A 16,261-nucleotide genomic window follows, 5' to 3' on the forward strand; every position below is an offset into this window, starting at 1 on the left:
TCCCGCCTTCCTCCTGCCCCTCCGGCCGCCCATCGGCTAAACCCAGCCTCGGCGGCCAGTCGCGGCACAGAGCTGCAGAGCTCGGATCCTCTTGCCATCCCTGCCGGCTCGCAGACCTGTGCGCGCTGCCCGGCCATGGAGCCTGCCCACGAGGCGGAGGAGGCGCGCACGGTGCGCGAGGCGCTGGGCCGCTACGAGGCGGCGCTGGAGGACGCAGTGCGCGCGCTGCACGAGGACATGCAGGGGCTGCAGCGCGGCGTGGAGCGGCGAGTGGCGGAGGCGCTGCGCCTGGCGGGCCCGCTGGCGCGCACTGTAGCTGAGCTGCAGCGCGATAACCAGCGGCTGCAGGCGCAGCTGGAGCGGTTGACGCGCCAGGTGGAGGCGCTGGGCTTGGCAACCGGGCTGCCCCCCACGACTGGCACGCCTAGTCCCCCGCCCGCGCCCAGAGTCCCGGATCGCGCGCCCCGACTGGGCACCGCACGCTTCGCCAGCCACGCCACCTTCTCACTGTCCGGCCGTAGCCAGGTAAGTCTGTGGGAGCGTGGCGCACGGGCTTGTGTGCATGTGCGCCTGCGCCAGGCTAGTGGGGGCACCGAGCTTTGTTGCGGCCCCCCAACCCCATGCCGCCTCCGGAGTGTTGCTCCTGCGCGCGTCTGTTGGGCCGGGGAAGGTGCTGGATGGGCCGCTAGGATTTGAGGATGGGGGTTCCGGCCACCTCTCCGGAGTTGGAGGTCAGAGAAGCACTGTCTTAGCCTGCCCCCTGCACCTGTCTCGGGCCCCCTCCCGTCTTCGGAGCTGGGCTTTGTTTGCCCCAAGTTCTTACCCCCTTTTCTCCATGTCCCATGACACTAAGAGCTCGTGCGCTAAGGCGCGGCCCCTGGACCGGTCGGTACCGCCTGGCCCCGCCGGGGTGTTGGAGGGGTCAGCACCAGCTGCTGACCTCCACTCGCTTGGCCCCCCGCGTTGTTGCTTCACTGAGGCCTGACGGCTGAGGTTGTTGATTAACCCAGAGAGAGAAATCGACCCCTGTTCCCCACCCCCGTGTGTGTGTGTGTGTGTGTGTGTGTGTGCCCGTGTGTGTGTGTGTGTGTGTGTGCGTGCAGCCCTGGTGCCTTCTGGGAACCCCACATAGCAGGGGGCAAACCCCTTACAGTGAAGGGAGGGAGGAGTAATATGGCCTTGGGCAGTCTTTGGGTCTCTGGGGTCAGTGACTGGCCAAAGAGAGTTTTTTACCGGGTGGTGGTGGGGCAGAGGCTGGAGGGGAGCAGTCACAACCCTGAGCATGAGCCTCCCAGAGTGGCACACCCAGGTTAGCAAATTTCCATGGTGTGTGCAGTGGCCCTTTGGTGGGATTTCCTGCCCTGGGCAGACCTCTGCTCCGAGTTGGGTTTGCAGGGTCTGTTCTGAGGATCCTGGATGTGCCGTCCCTCCTTGGTTCAATCCTTCATGCAGCAGATCCCCAGGCTGCACCCCTGGGGCCGGGAGGAGGGGGACCAGCTTAAGCTTTGGTCCTGCAGGCCCCAGCCTGGGTGGGAGACGGATCCAACCGAGCAGTACGGACAGCGTGGGGAGCGTTGCTGTAGACTGCTGCTGTAGTAGCACTGGACTACCAACCCGACTTCCCAGTGGGTGTCCAAGGAAGGCTTTGTGCTGGCGTTCAGGGCTTGCTGCTGTAGATGGAGTTTGGGGTGGAATGGGGTTGTGCATGCAACCTCAGAAACCCCTGGAGTCTGGAACCCTAAAAGTTCTCCTTGGGCAGATTGAAACCTCATGGGTGTGAGAGAGTGGAGGATGAGTTGTGAAGGCCCCTGAATGCTGGGCAGGGGAGTTGGGCTTTGTCCTGGTGGCAGAGCTCTTGGGCGTCCCAGTGCTCATTGTGGAGTGTCTGGAAATCTGGATACACTTAGTTTTGTCCTGTGAGCACGACACACTACACACCCAAGGTGTGCCGTCCCTGGAAGGCCACGTGTGCTCAGTAAACTGTCATTGGTTGTTTCTGAGGCTTTAGTTTAACACATGGAGTCACTATTAGTTGGGCTGACTAGATGGCAGCTAACAACAACCATTTAACACTTGTTTGCTACTTGTCTGCTCATGGAAGCAGCTGCCCACATTTTAGGAAGAATCATCTCAGAGTCATATATAAGTATAACCGTGGCTGTCGAGTCGATTCTGACTCATAGTAACCCTATAGGACAGAGTAGAACTGCCCCATAGGGTTTCCAAGGAGTGACTGGTGGATTTGAGCTGTAGACCTTTTGGTTAGCAGTGGAGCTCACCACTGTCCCACCAGGGTTCCTATATATGTATACATATATCCAAAGCCCAAAACCAAACCCTTTGCTGTCAAGCTGATTTCGACTCAGTGACCCTGTAGGACAGAAAGAACTGCCGCATAGGGTTTCCAAGGCTGTGGTCTTTTAGGGAAGCAGACTGCCATAGCTTTCTCCCATGGAGCTGCTGGTGGGTTCGAACCACTGACCTTTTTGTTAGCAGCCCAGCACTTACACACTTAGCTATCTAGTGCTGTTGTGACAGAAAATACCACAAGTAGATAGCTTTAAAGAAGAGAAATCTATTTTCTCACAGTTTAGGAGACCAGAAGTCTGAATTCAGGGCACTGGCTTTAGGAAAAGGCTCTCTCTGTCAGCTCGGGGGAAGATCCTTGTTTCTTTCAGCTTTCCTCGGCTCCTTGGCCATCTTCACTGGCGTCTATCCTCCTGCCTCCCCTCCCCATTTGTGCCTCCTTCTCTGTCTCATCTACTCTTGTTATAACTCAGAAGCGATTAGGGTTAGGACACACCCTGCACTGATAAGGCCTCATTAACCCAACAAAGAAAACCTGATTTTTGAAAGGGATTACATGCATAGGTATAGAACAACAACAACAAAAAAAACACCAAACCTGTTGCTGTCAAGTTGATTCCAATCCATAGTGACCCTAAAGGAAGAGTAGAACTGCCCCATAGCGTTTCCAGGGAGCACCTGGTGGACTTGAACTACCAACCCTTTAAATCTGAACTGTGACCTTTTGGTTGGGTTAGCAGCCGTAGCTCTTAACCATTACATCACCTGGGTATCCACAGGTATAGGATTAGGATTCTATCACCTATTTTGGGGGTACCCAATTCAATCCATAACATACACATATACATATATATATACACACGCACACATGTACATATGTGAGAGGATTCTCTCCAGTCATGTCACTTTTATTAACCTGGGGTGAGCTAGTCCTCTTGGTTATGGGGGTGGTGGGAGAAGGGGAGCGACAGGGTCCTCCTTGTATTTGGCCAGGTCCCTCAGGGTGAACAACAGGTAAGGTGAGATTGGAGACAGGGTCACTTAACTGTGATAGTCTGCGGAGGAAGGGTGGGTCTGAGCAGGGGCAGTGGCATGGGGATGGAGCGAAGTCTGGGACCCGGGTGGGGTCAGCAGGACTTGGTAGTCTTTGGATGTGAGAATGGTGGCAGAAAGAGGAGGTCAGAGATCTGGGAGGAGAGGCCAGGTTCAGTTTCGGTTGTGTTGAGCGTGAGGGGCCTGTGAGACATCCAGGTGGAGGTGGCCCAGAGCAGATGGATTCCTGGAGCTGGCATGTGAGAGAGTGGTCCAGGCTGGAGGTTAGGAGATCTGAGGGCAGGGGCGGCCGTGGAAGTTGTGGAGCGGGTAAGGTCTTCCAGGGCAGCTGTGCAGAAGAGGAGGGTGAGCAGGGGCCAAGGAGCTTGAAGGAAACCAAAACCAGGGCATGGAGCTGTCAGAGAAGGAACACTTTTGGAAGAAGGGATGTTGAAGTCTGTGGGGAATGAGAATGAAGACCTTGTTGGAGGGTCAGTTGTGGACTCCAGAAAGGCCTCTCGGGGCTAAGAAGAGGTAAAACAGCAAGTATAGCTGAGGATCGTGGCTGGAGCTGGTCAAGGTTTCCAGCTGGGTCAGAGGCTCTGCTGCCCTGTCCCTCCTCCCCAAGCACCAGCTCCCTGGGCCCCAGACAGAATCCTCCTGCCTAACCCTGGAAGCCTTGGTCCCCACTTCCCCTGCAGCCCACCCCCTCAGGAGTGCTGATAGGCCCTGAGCCATTTTCTGGCAATGCCGGGGGAGGGGGGTGCTTTGTGGAGCCACTCCCACTTTCTGGCACATACACCGCGAACAGCAGCGCGTGATCAGGTGTTGGGTCATGGATGAGGAACCAGGGCTTCAGGACAAGACCAGAGTGTGGGCGATGGACTGAGAATCACAACTGGCCACTGGGGCCACCGGTTCCCGGCCTCTCGTACTTCCATGCCTGTGCCACAGCAGGATCATCCAGCGCACGTGGGCCAGTGGTGGCTGTGCTACTTGGCTTGTGGTCAGGCATTGTGGAGGCTGGTGTCACGGCTTCCCTCAGTTATAGGCTGTAAGAGCCAGAGTTGTTTAGACCCATTGGCTTCCTGAAGTTCCAGTCAGGACTGCAGAGCTTGGAAGTGGGTAGTACACAGCATATAAATATGTCCTGAACTCAGTCCAGCAAAGGCTGGTCAAGTGTGCACACCTCAGTCATGTCATGCTGAGTCACAGGGAGACAGAGGATGGTCAGGGAAGCTCTGGGGCAGACGGGCAGAACATCAACAGGAAGGACTGCCTGCAGGAGGCCAGAGACTCTGGACAGACAGAAGCTGGCTCTGGAGGTATGTGCTGTGAGGCCTTGGGTGGATCTCCCCCGTGCTGGATTTCAGTTTTCCTGTTTTTAAATGGAGCAGGTGGCTGGGGGTGGGGGGGGGGGTCCCTAGGTGGCAGAAACAGTTAAGCATTTGACTACTAACTGAAAGGTTGGAGGTTTGAGTCCATCCACAGGTACCTTGAAGAAAGGCCTGGCAAACTACTTCTGAAAATTCACAGCCTTAAAAACCCTATGGAGGGCAGTCCTACTCTGACACACATGGGATCACCATGAGTTGGAATCAAGTCAATGGCAGCTAACAACTGCAAATGGAGGGATTGGCCTGGTGTTGTCGGCCCCTCATACCATATGGGCTGGGTCATTATAGCATTAACAGATGTCCATTCCTTTGGGCACACAAAGGCATCCGTGTAGGCTCAGCCATGGTCCAGCAGGAGCAGGGAACCAGTTGGGTGCCTGAGGTGGATGGGGCAGCCTGAGGCCAGGCTGGAGCCCAGGAGGCTGGGGCCAGAGCCATTCCCTTGATGGGTTGTCCTCAGCTGAGCTGGAGCCGCTGGGTCCCTCAGGAACAACTGCCAGGACCTGAGTTGGAGGCCCGACAGTGAGAGAAACCAGACTCACCTTATCTGCCTTCCTTTCCCAGACACACTGTGCGATAAGAGAGTTAAATGCTTTAGGGAGAAGTTTGAATTGAGTCCTTTAAAACTGTGGTGTGAGCGGAGGAGGCCGGGCGAATGTGTTCAATGTCTCAGGCCTGGGGTGTTGGCCCCACGTGGGCTGTGCCAGGCACAGTGTGGGCTCCTGTGTCCACGGATAAGCCCGCAAGGGCTCAGGCGGTATCAGGTAGACCTGAAATGCTGTTCCTTCCCCTCATAAAAAATGTTTGGAAACTTCCCCCGCGAGAGGGTCCCGTCTCCCAGAATCCCTGAAATCAGACTTATCTCATCCCTGCCTCCCCACCCTCCTCGTTCCCAGGCCCAGGTTCCCTCATGGTGGACCTCCCCACTTCTTAAAACAAAGCCAGACAGGGATCTTTGAGGTACTAGAGCCAGCTGGAGACAGAACCTGTCCCCATCCCCGGGGTTCTCTAGTGATTTCTCTCCAAGCCTAGCACACAGGCGCCTCCCTGGCCCCTTCCCTGGGGCTGAGGCAGGCTGCCCTCCACCAGTGGAAGTCTCTAGGCCATAGGGAGAATATACCATAATCCCCCACAGGTAGACTTGAGGACTGGGGGAGGTGCTTGCTGCAGCTCAGCCCAGCCTGGTTCTTTGGTTTAAGGGGTCTGCGTACCAAAAAGTCTAGCTGGGGGAGTCACCCCTTTTCCTCTCCCTCATCTTGTTAAGACAGGTCTGGGGGGCAGGGCCTACCTGACCCAGGTTCTGGGAGACAAGTGTGTCGATCTGTCCTCTCTGCCCTCTCAAAGACCAGAGAGGTTAGTGGACAGAGCTCTGGGTTGGGGTAGGAGACTTGCACCCCAAACTTTGGTTCTGACGTTGCTTTTAGCAGTGGTCTGACTCTAGGGGCACCTCCCATCTGTGTGATGATGGGTTGGAAGGTGCTTTCTGTGGCCTTTGCTTCTTTGCTAGCTGTGGGCCTGGGAGTGGGCAGAGCCCCTTTCCCTGGTTGAGGAGTGGTCTTGGTCTCGAGGCTGGGTGGAATGAGGGGCAAGGGGCACCTGGGAGTCAGACCGCACACCCCAGCTACAGCCTGGCCTCCCAGCCTGAGTTATCTCTAGCCACTTCCCACCCTCCCTTTGCTGAAGACCCTTTGGCAGGAATCTGGCTGGTTCAGAACCTGTTTCCAGTCTAATTGTAGCGTCTGGTCCCCTGGGGCATCATGGGGGCTGGGGAGACTGTAACATACAGGGACAGACGTGTGTGTGAGGGGGGGCCCATAGACCCACATTCCTAAGAAAATGGTTTCTTCATCAGCCTGTCCCTCCAGGCCTCTGTCTGGACCTGCAGAACCTGATGGATCAGAGCAGGGTGGGTGGTGGGACATGAGAGACCCCAGAGCAGAGACAGTGCTGGTGCCAGGTGGGGGCTAAGGTCTGGGATGGACTGGTTGGTTCTCTTCCCCGTGTGGCTTCAAGTTAGCCACAGTGTGGCTCTAGGGATACCCTCTCCTTCCTGGGGTGCTGGCAGGGGCCCCACACCCTTCTTCAGCGTTCCTGTGTATAGGCCTGGCCCCTTGCCCTGCATCCTTCTGACTCAGAAGTTGAGGGGTCTGCCTCCTTGCCAAGGCCAGGCTCTCCCTAGGCTCTGGGTCCCGTCGTCTCTTGCCTTCCCAGGGACCCTGCCCTATTGATGATCCCTCTACCCAGCTGGAGCCTTCCTCTGAGCCTGTAAATGTGTTCTCCCCTCTCCCACGTGGAAAAACCCCTCAAACTCCTTTTACCCCACGTACTGTCTCCTCAGGGCTAAGATGACTCATTCTTGTCTAGGTCCAGTGTCACCTCCTTTCTCCCCAGTTTCTCCCCCAGCCTGTCTCCTACCCTCACCCCACCTGCAGCTTAGTCCTATGGCCATCACTAGTGACCTCTGCTAAAGCCAGTGGACACTTTTTAGATCTTGACCTTCTTTGCTTTGACCCCTGACCACTCTGGATGCTGCCAACACACCTGCCATCTTGATACACTTTCTTCCCTGGCGTTCTCAACATTCCTCTGGTTTTCTCCCTGCCTCTCTGGCTGCCCCTTCTCATTCTCCCCTGCAGATGCCCCTCTGCACCCTGTTGCTTAAATGTGGGGTCTTCTCAGTGCCTCATCTGAAGCTCCCAGCTAGTCCCAAACCAACGCTTCACCTGCTGGGCTTCAGGGGCCAGATGGACACCATCACTCCTGTGTCCCCATCATTTGCCCTTCTTTCCTCTTAAACTTCGGACTTAAATGTCCATTATCTCCTGACCTCAGGTCCAAGATGACCCAGGGGACTTTACACTCATCATGTCTAATGCAGAAATCCTTTTTTTCCCCACAAAACCTGCTTCTGCCCCCCACCCCCTAATTACTCAGGGCTTAGCAGGGTCTGGTCATTCTCCCCTTCCTTCACATCCACTCGGTCTCACTGCTGGATTCATTTCTCCTCCAGCCCTCTTGAATCCTTCTTGCCCTTGGCCTTTCTACTACCCTATCTCTCCTCCTAGGTCCCAGAATTGATGAGGTGATTTGCTATCTGATCTCCCCCTTCCACGCCACTCGCTTGCTGGCTTCTGAAGTATATTTCTGAAATACAGAGCTGATGACCCTCAGCTCCCTCTTGTCCAAGGAGTCAAGTCCAAGCTCTTGGGGCTGGCACTTTGGGCTGCTGGATGGTGTGTCTCTGGCCATGGGCTGCTAGCCACCTGTGTCCCAGTCGTGTGTGATCAGAAGGCCTTGTGCCCTGATGGCTCTGCTTTTGCAGCTTTTTTAGTCACCCTGCTGGGAACAGCCTCCCCTCCTTGTCCAACTAGCTAACCCCAGACTTGACCCAGGCACTGCTGATCTACCTGGGCTAGATGCAGTCTGTCTGGGGCACACTCATGCTGGCTTGGTGCCAGCCGGGGTCCCCCACCAGGCTGACTCCCTCTGTGGAGTGTGGGACCTCTTATGCTGGTTGCAAAAGGAGCTGAGCATTTGGGGCTGGGGATGGACTGTGGTCTGTCTAGGAACCTTGTGGAAAAGGGAGCCAACCGAGACATGTCCAAGGAAAGGCATGGCCAACCTCTCAAGCCACTCGCCAGGGGCTCTTAGTCATAGCCTGGGGTAGGGGTCTACCTTTGTGCCTCCTTGCCAGGTGGACCCCACCAGCCTCAGACACTCTGAGCCCCACACCCGTCTCACTGTGGGGAGAGCAGGACCAAGGTAGAAGAGAACTTCCACCCTGGTCACAAACCCGCTGTTTCTCACAGTAGGATGTAACCTTGGGAAGCACACATTCCCTCTCTGAGCCCTCAGATACTGTCTGTAAAGTGGGGCTGGTGGTACCTACTTGGGGGACAGACGCAAGTTGGTCTGTGTGGCATGCCCAGGAAAGGGGCCTGGCACTTGGTAAATACTCGAGTGGCACTTGTGTGGCTGCTACCATTCCTCAAACAGGCCAGCTGAGACCCAGAGGGGCACGTCCTGACCCTGGTCACACAGTGGGTTGGTGGCATGGCCAGGATACCTTTTTGGTACCCCAGGCTACCTCACTGGGTCTTGATATTGCTCTCTTTCTATTCCCTGCCACCCCACCTACTGATGCAGTGACCTTGTGGGCCCAGGATGGGGGGTAGTATAGAACCCATTAGGGGACAGGGGCCTGCATGGAACCCATCAGGGGATGGGGGCTGCAGGAGCCTATGGGGGATGGGAGCTGCAGGGATTGGGGCTGGAGGTGTCCATGGGGGATGGGGGCTGCAGGAGCCTGTGGAGGGTTGGGGACTGCATGGAGCCAGTCAGGCCCCTGTACTCTGGATATCGGGTGAATCTGGTCCCCTTTATCCAGTGGTGTGAGGAGGCACCGTTGCCCATCGTGGGCCCAGAAGGACCTTGTGTCACTGGGTACCTGCTGCTTCCACACAGGCAGCCACACCGGCCTGGCCCAGTTGGAATGGGCAGGGGGCCAGGCTCCCCTACTTCTGGCATCAGTTGTCAGGTCTAGCCCGAGGGGAAGGGGTAGGGCAGCCTGGGGCACTCTTCAGGAGCCCTCAGCCTTGACCTTTGTTCCTAACCTTTCTAGACTCTGGGTCCAGCCAAGCAAGGGTGTTTGCGTGGCAGGAACCTGGAGGCTTAGCAGCTGAGGCTAGGTCTACCCCAGCTTGCTGTGTGACCTTAACCTGCCACACTACACACCCTGCAGCTATTTTCTCATCTCTGCCAGAACCAGGAGAGGCTTTGAGGAGTTATTTTGAGGATGACCTGGGCCTCAGTGGTATCTCTGTTTTTGTAGAGTGTGGATCACGACGAGCCCAGTGAGTCAGAGATGAGAAGAACCTCCAACTCGTGCATCATGGAGAACGGGCACCAGCCAGGGGCAGGTAGAAGCTGAGGGCAGAGGAGGGTGGCTGGGTAGGTTTGGGGCTCAGGGCTTACCCCTGCATCTGTGCCAGGCCATCCCTTGGCCTTAACCCTGAAGGGCAGGGAGGCCGCCAGGAGAACAATCTCATTCAGGGTGAAGAACTTTTTAGACACAGAGGACACATGGGAAATCTTGGAAAGGGGTGAGCTTCCTCATTTCTGGAGGAATGCAAGCAGAGGCTGGGAAATTGCCCAAGCACTGAATAGGGTAGAGAGTAGGCTGAAAAGCCAACTGGTATTTTTTGAACCCAGCTACCATGGGAAGTTGGAGAAGATGTCAGCAGTCAGGGAGGCTTCCCTGGAGGAGGTGGAGGAGGGCTCAGGGAGGCTGGAGCCCTCCTGGGGGCTTCTGAGTCCCTGATGGATGCCATGGCTGACCGCCCCCTGCTGGTCAATGTTCCAGGTCCAGGCGATGGGCCCCCAGAGACTGCCCAAACCTTCCTGGCACCAGAGTCCCCCAAGCCTCGCCCAGTGAGCCTCTCCTTGCAGCTGCCCCACCAGCCAGTCACTGCTGTCACCCGAGTCTCTGAGAGGTTCTCTGGGGAGACCTCAGCTCTATCGCCCACATCTGCTGCTGTCCTGGGGGGCCTCACCCTGAGCCCCAGTGAGACCACCACACCCTGGACCCCAAGCCCAAGTGGTATGAAGGAGAGTGTGGGCGTGGGATAGACCCACCTTGGGGTTTGATGGGGAGAGCAGGGCTGGGTGGAGGAGGGCTAGAAACTCAGGAAACCCTAGCCTCAGCTCTGACTGTCCCTGTGACCTTAGCCTGCTTGCTCCATCAGATGGGGCCCACCCTTGCTGACTCCTTTCCCAGAGGTGCTATGGAATGGCTTCATCCCACAGGGGAGATGATAGGGGCTTTTGTGAGAGGTCCAAGCTGGATTAGAAGGGGACTTCTTGCCCTGCACATCATGGAACAGCCCCCTCCCTTAGGGTCGCCCAGACCTGCTTTTGGGCCTGTAGTCTGGCCTCAGAGATGCTTCCTGGGAGGGGGCTGTTAGGCTTCCAGCTTAGCCCAGGGTACCTGGCCGTCCGTGGGGCTGATGCTGGGTGGATGCGTAGGCCAGGTCAGAGGCAGGAGGCTGGGCTGGCCCTCTCTGAGGCCAGGGATTGCTCTTTCTCACCCTCCCATTGTCCTGCAGAGAAGAATTCCACTTTCCCGTGGTCGAGTTCTGGCTATGGGGCAGGGACGGCAGGCAGGGGCAACAACAGGTGAGTCTGGACCCCTGCCCTCTGACCCATGTCCCATTGGGGTTGTTGCTCCCCAAGTGGCTTCTCTGCTTGGCCCTGGACCCTGCAGAGCGCTCCCTGTACTGACCTAGGAATTGGCACCCTCTTTGGGTTGGGGCCTCCATGGAGGGCCTGGGGCTGGGCCTGTGGGAACTCAGGCAGTAGGATTTGAGTGGGGAAATGAGGCAGCGGGCATTAATTGTAATTTTGCTTGGAGAAGTAAGGCTCCAGGCTGGTTTCTCTATGGACCCTTCAAAGCAAGCCTGTCAAAACATTGGAGGGAGGAAGGAGGATAGGAGAGTTCCTGCCTGGGGCCCCTCGGAGGCTAGGTTCCTTCCTGCCTGGGGGCTAAGGAGGTACCTGGAAAAGCTACAGGGCTGGGGCAGGTGAGCAGGGGCTTCCTTGTGACACAGGCCTCCTTGCCAGCCTGCGGTGTCCGCCTGTTCCCCTAGGCCAGCTGGACCATGCTGCTGGTGGTGGGGTGGCTTGGCTTTTTTTTTCCTTTTAATAAAAGAAGGATTGTGACCTTCTGGCAAACTTTTTCCAGGGGGAGAACAAAGGGGGTCTTATCTAATGGTTGTGGAGGAGGAAGGCCTAGCCTTTTGGGGCTGGCTCTGGGTACACCCCTGCCCAGGGAGGGTGCCTCCTGCCCACTCCAGGCATCGACACCTACCAAGGGGTGATTGTGCCCAGAGAGGAACCCACTCCCCTGGCCCTGAGAGAGACCTGTTCTTTGGAACAGCCAGTTCAGTTCAGAAAACCTGGCAGGCCTGTTGGAGTCTAAGTGGTGTTTACTTTCTGAAGGTCATTGTGATGCACCCCTGCCCCAATCATGGATGCAGCCCGTCTGCGTTGTTTCAAATGCTCTCTGTTTAGTGGGGTGACTTGGGCAGTGTGGCCCAGCGTTTGGGGAGGGAGGCCCTTGGGCCTGTGTGAGCTGGCAAGGGCCAGGTCTGTGTTCCTGACTAAGTGGTTCTCTTCTCAGCTCCCCACTGGTGACACCATCCCAGTCACCCCCGTCCTCACAACCACCAGCTACCACTCAGGCCCATCGCCAAGGGGAGCGTCGCAGGGAGCTGGTGAGGTCGCAGACGCTGCCCCGCACATCAGGGGCACAGGCCCGGAAGGCGTTATTTGAGAAGTGGGAGCAGGATACGGCGGGCAAGTATGGATGCTTACCCCCAGACCTGGCCCAGAACCCCCAGAGTAGGCCCAGGCTCCCCCACCACTACCTTCCAGAGTAGACTCAGACGCAGGCCCAGACCCAGACTGGCATTGGGCAGACTCAGCATAGCAAGGCTGGGCCCTCTTCTCTTCCCTGGGGCCCATTTCCCATGACTTGACCTCTCAGGCAAGACACAAGGTCAGGGCTGGGCCACAGGGTGGGTTGGAGGTCCTGTGGCCCCAGTGCTGGGAGAAGAGGGCTGTGGGGCAGGGAGCAGGCAAGGCCTGGTGAGAACCCTATCTTCTTCCCCCAGTCTCCTGTGCCCCTAATGCCTCAGGCCACCCTCACACCATCCATCCTAATGGAGTGTAACTCCTTTAGTTCTGGGTCTGACTGGGGAGGCCAGAGGGCAGCCAGTTGGCACTCCTGGCTAGAGCTGGGGCTTGCCCGTGGCCTGCTGAAGTCTCTCCTCTAGTGGCCCAGACTCTAGCGCCCTCTGGCCCACCCTAGACCTGAAGCCCCACCACTAGAGACGGGGGCCTTGGGCTAAGCCTGCCTTTGCGGATGTGTGCAGTCCTGTCTGTGCGGGGCATTGACACCTGCTATCACAAGGTCCAGGCTCAGCCTGGTGTGATGATGCAGATGACCAGCCAGTCCCTGATCCTGAGGCACTTACTCTAGTGAGGGAGACAGACCTGAGAATGTCTGTCCTGACCCCAGATGACCTTATCTTGGCCGTTAGGGAGTATTCTTGTGGTCTATGGGAAGAAACTGTCCATTGTGGCTTGGAAAGAGCTATCGGGGAAGGAGGCCTTATGAGTGAGACTCCAGAGGAGGGTGGGGTGCAGGGAAGGAGGATATGGGTGGGATGAAGGGAAGGGGTGGAAGGTGGGATGAAGGGAAGGGATGGGAGGGTGGGATAAAGAGAAGGGGGCAGTGGGGGGGGTGGGGGAGTGGGATGAAGGGAAGGTTTCCCGGCAGACTGGAAAACTTAAGCAGTAGTGTAGTGCTGTGCCAGCTCAGGCCCTTGGTTCCAGGATTTCCAGGTGACCCCTGATTCTTTGTGTGGGACCTAAAGAGGGGACCTAGAAGGCTGGCAGGGGGTGGAGGGTTCTGCCAGATACCATCAAAGGAGACTGTATTGCTGGCACGGTGGGAACTATGCAGGCAGGGAGCTGTGAGCGGCAGCATCTCCCGCAGGAGAACAGAGCAGGGGGATCCTTCTGGTGGTGTGGGAACCCCCTGGCCAGGATGGGGCTCCCTGCCTCTCCAAGCTATGGGGCTGGAGTGGCTGCCCCAGCAGGCCTATGTCTGCCCACAGGGGGAAAGGGGAGACACGGGCGAAGCTGAAGCGCTCGCAGAGCTTTGGCGTGGCCAGCGCCAGCAGCATCAAGCAGATCCTGCTGGAATGGTGTCGCAGCAAGACTCTTGGCTACCAGGTGAGCCCAGGCTTGCACCTGCCACTGAGCCCCCTGGCCAGAGGTTTGACCAGGTGTTGCCCCCTGCCCTTGCTCCTCTGGCCAGGCTGAGAACCCCAGGCGCAAGGGAAAGAGGCGGGAGCTAGACAGAATGAGCCTTCGAGTTGGTACTGGACCGTCGCAGCACATGCATAGAAATCCCAAGGATCCCTTATTGGAGCCTGAGCAGACTAGTGTAGCGCACCTGGTGGCTGATGGCTTTCTGCTGAGTTGGGTGGGTGGTGGGCCTCCGTAGGGGCTGGGAGGATCTGCTGCTGGAGGTCCATTGGGTGGAGGAACTGGGGCGGGAGCTACTCTCAGAGGCCCACTCGGCACCCGCACTACTGATACCACCTTGCCTGCAGCACGTGGACCTGCAGAATTTCTCCTCCAGCTGGAGTGATGGGATGGCCTTCTGCGCCCTGGTGCACTCCTTCTTTCCTGACGCCTTCGACTACAACGCATTGAGCCCCACACAGCGGCAGAAGAACTTTGAGTTGGCCTTCACCATGGCTGAGTGAGTATGGCGGCTCCTGGCAGCCAGTGCCCCCAGCCCAGCCCAGCCCCTGAGCCAAACTTCTGCCTCGGGGGGAACCCAGGGAAGGAGGATGGGGACAGCTGATCACAGAGCTGAGAGGGCTGAGGCCATGCAGCCTGTCTACCGTGTACAGGTGGGGAGTCTGAGGCCTAGAGAGAGGATAGCATTTGCGTAGGTCACACAGCACTCAGTGGTGGAGCTGGGCTTTGCTCCTGGTATGCCCACCCTCTTTGCTGGTTGCTAAGCCTCTGGTGAGCTGACTGGGAGACCAGCCACAGATAAGGTGGAAGTGGCAGTGGGATGGGGACCCCCGAGCACTGAGCGTCCTCTCTGGGCTCGCCTGCACTCCCCACTTATTCCCGACTGACCACTTCCACCCTGGCCTCCGCCCCCAACGCCAGGCCCTGAGCCTGGCCCGGGAAGGAGACAGAGCCAGTGGGTGATGAGACCCACATGTCCTAATGCGAGTCTGGCCCTGAGCAGAGGAGGCCGCCCCTCTCTGGAGCAGCGGCTCCAGCTCTGGGGGCAGGCTCCAGACGCTGGCTTTGAGCTCCTTGGCCTGAATTTTTGGAATCTCAGCATTGCCCCTGTTATGTTGTCTTGGATGACGTGCTCGGCTTCTCAGCCCTCTTGGGGTCATAAGAACTCCTTGTATACTTGAAATGCCTTCTCTTTCTTGGCTGCTTGGGATTAGCTTTCAACCTAATTGCAGAAACAGCTTTGAGCAGAGTACATTATGCAACTGAACCCTGACCGAGGAGAAGTGGAGCCGAGGGCAGCAGAGTGATGTTGGGGGGGGGGGGGTGGACACAAGGAGGAGGCCCAGCTGCTGGAAGCAGGCGGGTGACTGTCAGAATGAGACCTAGAGTACATGAGGTCAGTGCTCTGACATGGGCACCCCAGCACTTACCCAGGCCAGGGGAGGCCACACCTTGCTCACAGAGTTCTTTACTGTGTAGGTCCAATGGGCCAAATGGTGCCAGTTCACACCCTGGCCTCCCGGTCACCCATAACCCTGGCTCCTGGGCCATGGCAGGGACAGTGAGGCCCTGGGCCACGGGGCAGCAGCCCTGCTCCTCAGCTCGCAGGGAACACAGCTTCCCTTGGCAGCTGGAGCTGGAGCGATTCAAGGCCGCACTTTCCCAGCACGAGATTTGGGTTCACGGAGCCTCCAGACTCCAAACAGATGTTTCTTCTATTTCCAACCTGGTGGGGGTGGTGGGGGCTGCTCTAGGTTTTGCCTCCCTCCTCCCCATAGCAAACAGCGGGATAAGAAACTTGGCCCTGCCTCCCTGTGGCCTGAGCCTGCTCCCGGCTGGAGTGGGGAGGATGGGTGGACAAGGCTGCTGAGTTGTGTTCTTGCTTTTCTGCTGACTCAAGGGGGCTGGGGGTGGGGCACAGCAGGCCTGCTGGGGGGCTCGCTTAGAGTCTGGGAAGGTACCTCCCGTCATGGCTATGTGAGATTATCTTGAAGGTCAGTGGGGGAAAGGGCTGGGGGACGGCCTTGCCTGCCTGGGGGGGCCTCTTGGGAGGCAGCAGCTTGGATCACCTAGTTTCTTAGATAAGAAGATGGTCAGAAAAGCTAGAAAGCAAGCACAGAGACACCTGCTTGAGGATACTGGTTATTCACATCTTAGGCAGATTTTTCTTAGGCTTGCCAGCAAAAGCAAAGCAGACATGTGATGCTGCTGGAAGCTACCAAGAGCCACGCAGGCAGCTGAGCAGAGCTGAGAAAGGCGGTTTGGGGTTGTGGAATGAGAGGAGCCTGGCCCTGATGAAGGCATAACCTTTTGGAAGGAAAAGGAGCAGGCTGGGCCCCCAAACCACAGGTCTACCTTGCGTCCAGACGGAAATCTTTCCAGACCCTTCCAGGCACCAGTGCTGTAAAAGCACAAAGATATGCCAGAAATCTGTGGGGTAAAGTGGTGTATACTCCCCTCCCCAAACGCTTTATGGCCCCGAGAGTCCTTTGGGCATAATCTGCGTGAGTGATGCAGTGTTGACAGAAAGTGTAGCTCCCCTGGTTGCAGACAGGTGTTCCAGCCTGGAAGGTGGGAGGGCCCGCCCCTTTTATGGAAGGAGCTGGAGCTGATGCTTGACCCCCTGCACCCTCCTCCCCACATCTTGCCCAGGGCCCAGGCAAGTGGGGGGGGGGATGGGACGTGGGGCCCGA

At 57.5% G+C, this 16,261-nt stretch overlaps 1 protein-coding gene across 2 annotated transcripts in view; it reads left to right on the forward strand.

Annotated features, from left to right (window-relative positions):
• Positions 1-135: 135 nt before the first annotated feature.
• The window catches only part of SMTNL2 (smoothelin like 2), a 27,969-nt gene continuing 11,843 nt past the window's right edge, over positions 136-16,261 (forward strand). Inside the window, exons 1-7 of one of the 2 annotated variants that reach the window (XM_003416850.3) lie at positions 136-525; positions 9,568-9,655; positions 10,099-10,335; positions 10,841-10,910; positions 11,914-12,093; positions 13,415-13,532; positions 13,916-14,067. In XM_003416850.3, the coding sequence (XP_003416898.1) occupies positions 136-525; positions 9,568-9,655; positions 10,099-10,335; positions 10,841-10,910; positions 11,914-12,093; positions 13,415-13,532; positions 13,916-14,067 (1,235 nt within the window). The remainder of the gene's footprint in view (positions 526-9,567; positions 9,656-10,098; positions 10,336-10,840; positions 10,911-11,913; positions 12,094-13,414; positions 13,533-13,915; positions 14,068-16,261) is intronic. The other variant, XM_064271616.1, reaches the window with a different exon arrangement.

This window comes from Loxodonta africana, chromosome 18 (assembly GCF_030014295.1).
Source record: "Loxodonta africana isolate mLoxAfr1 chromosome 18, mLoxAfr1.hap2, whole genome shotgun sequence".
Taxonomy (NCBI): Eukaryota; Metazoa; Chordata; class Mammalia; order Proboscidea; family Elephantidae; genus Loxodonta; species Loxodonta africana.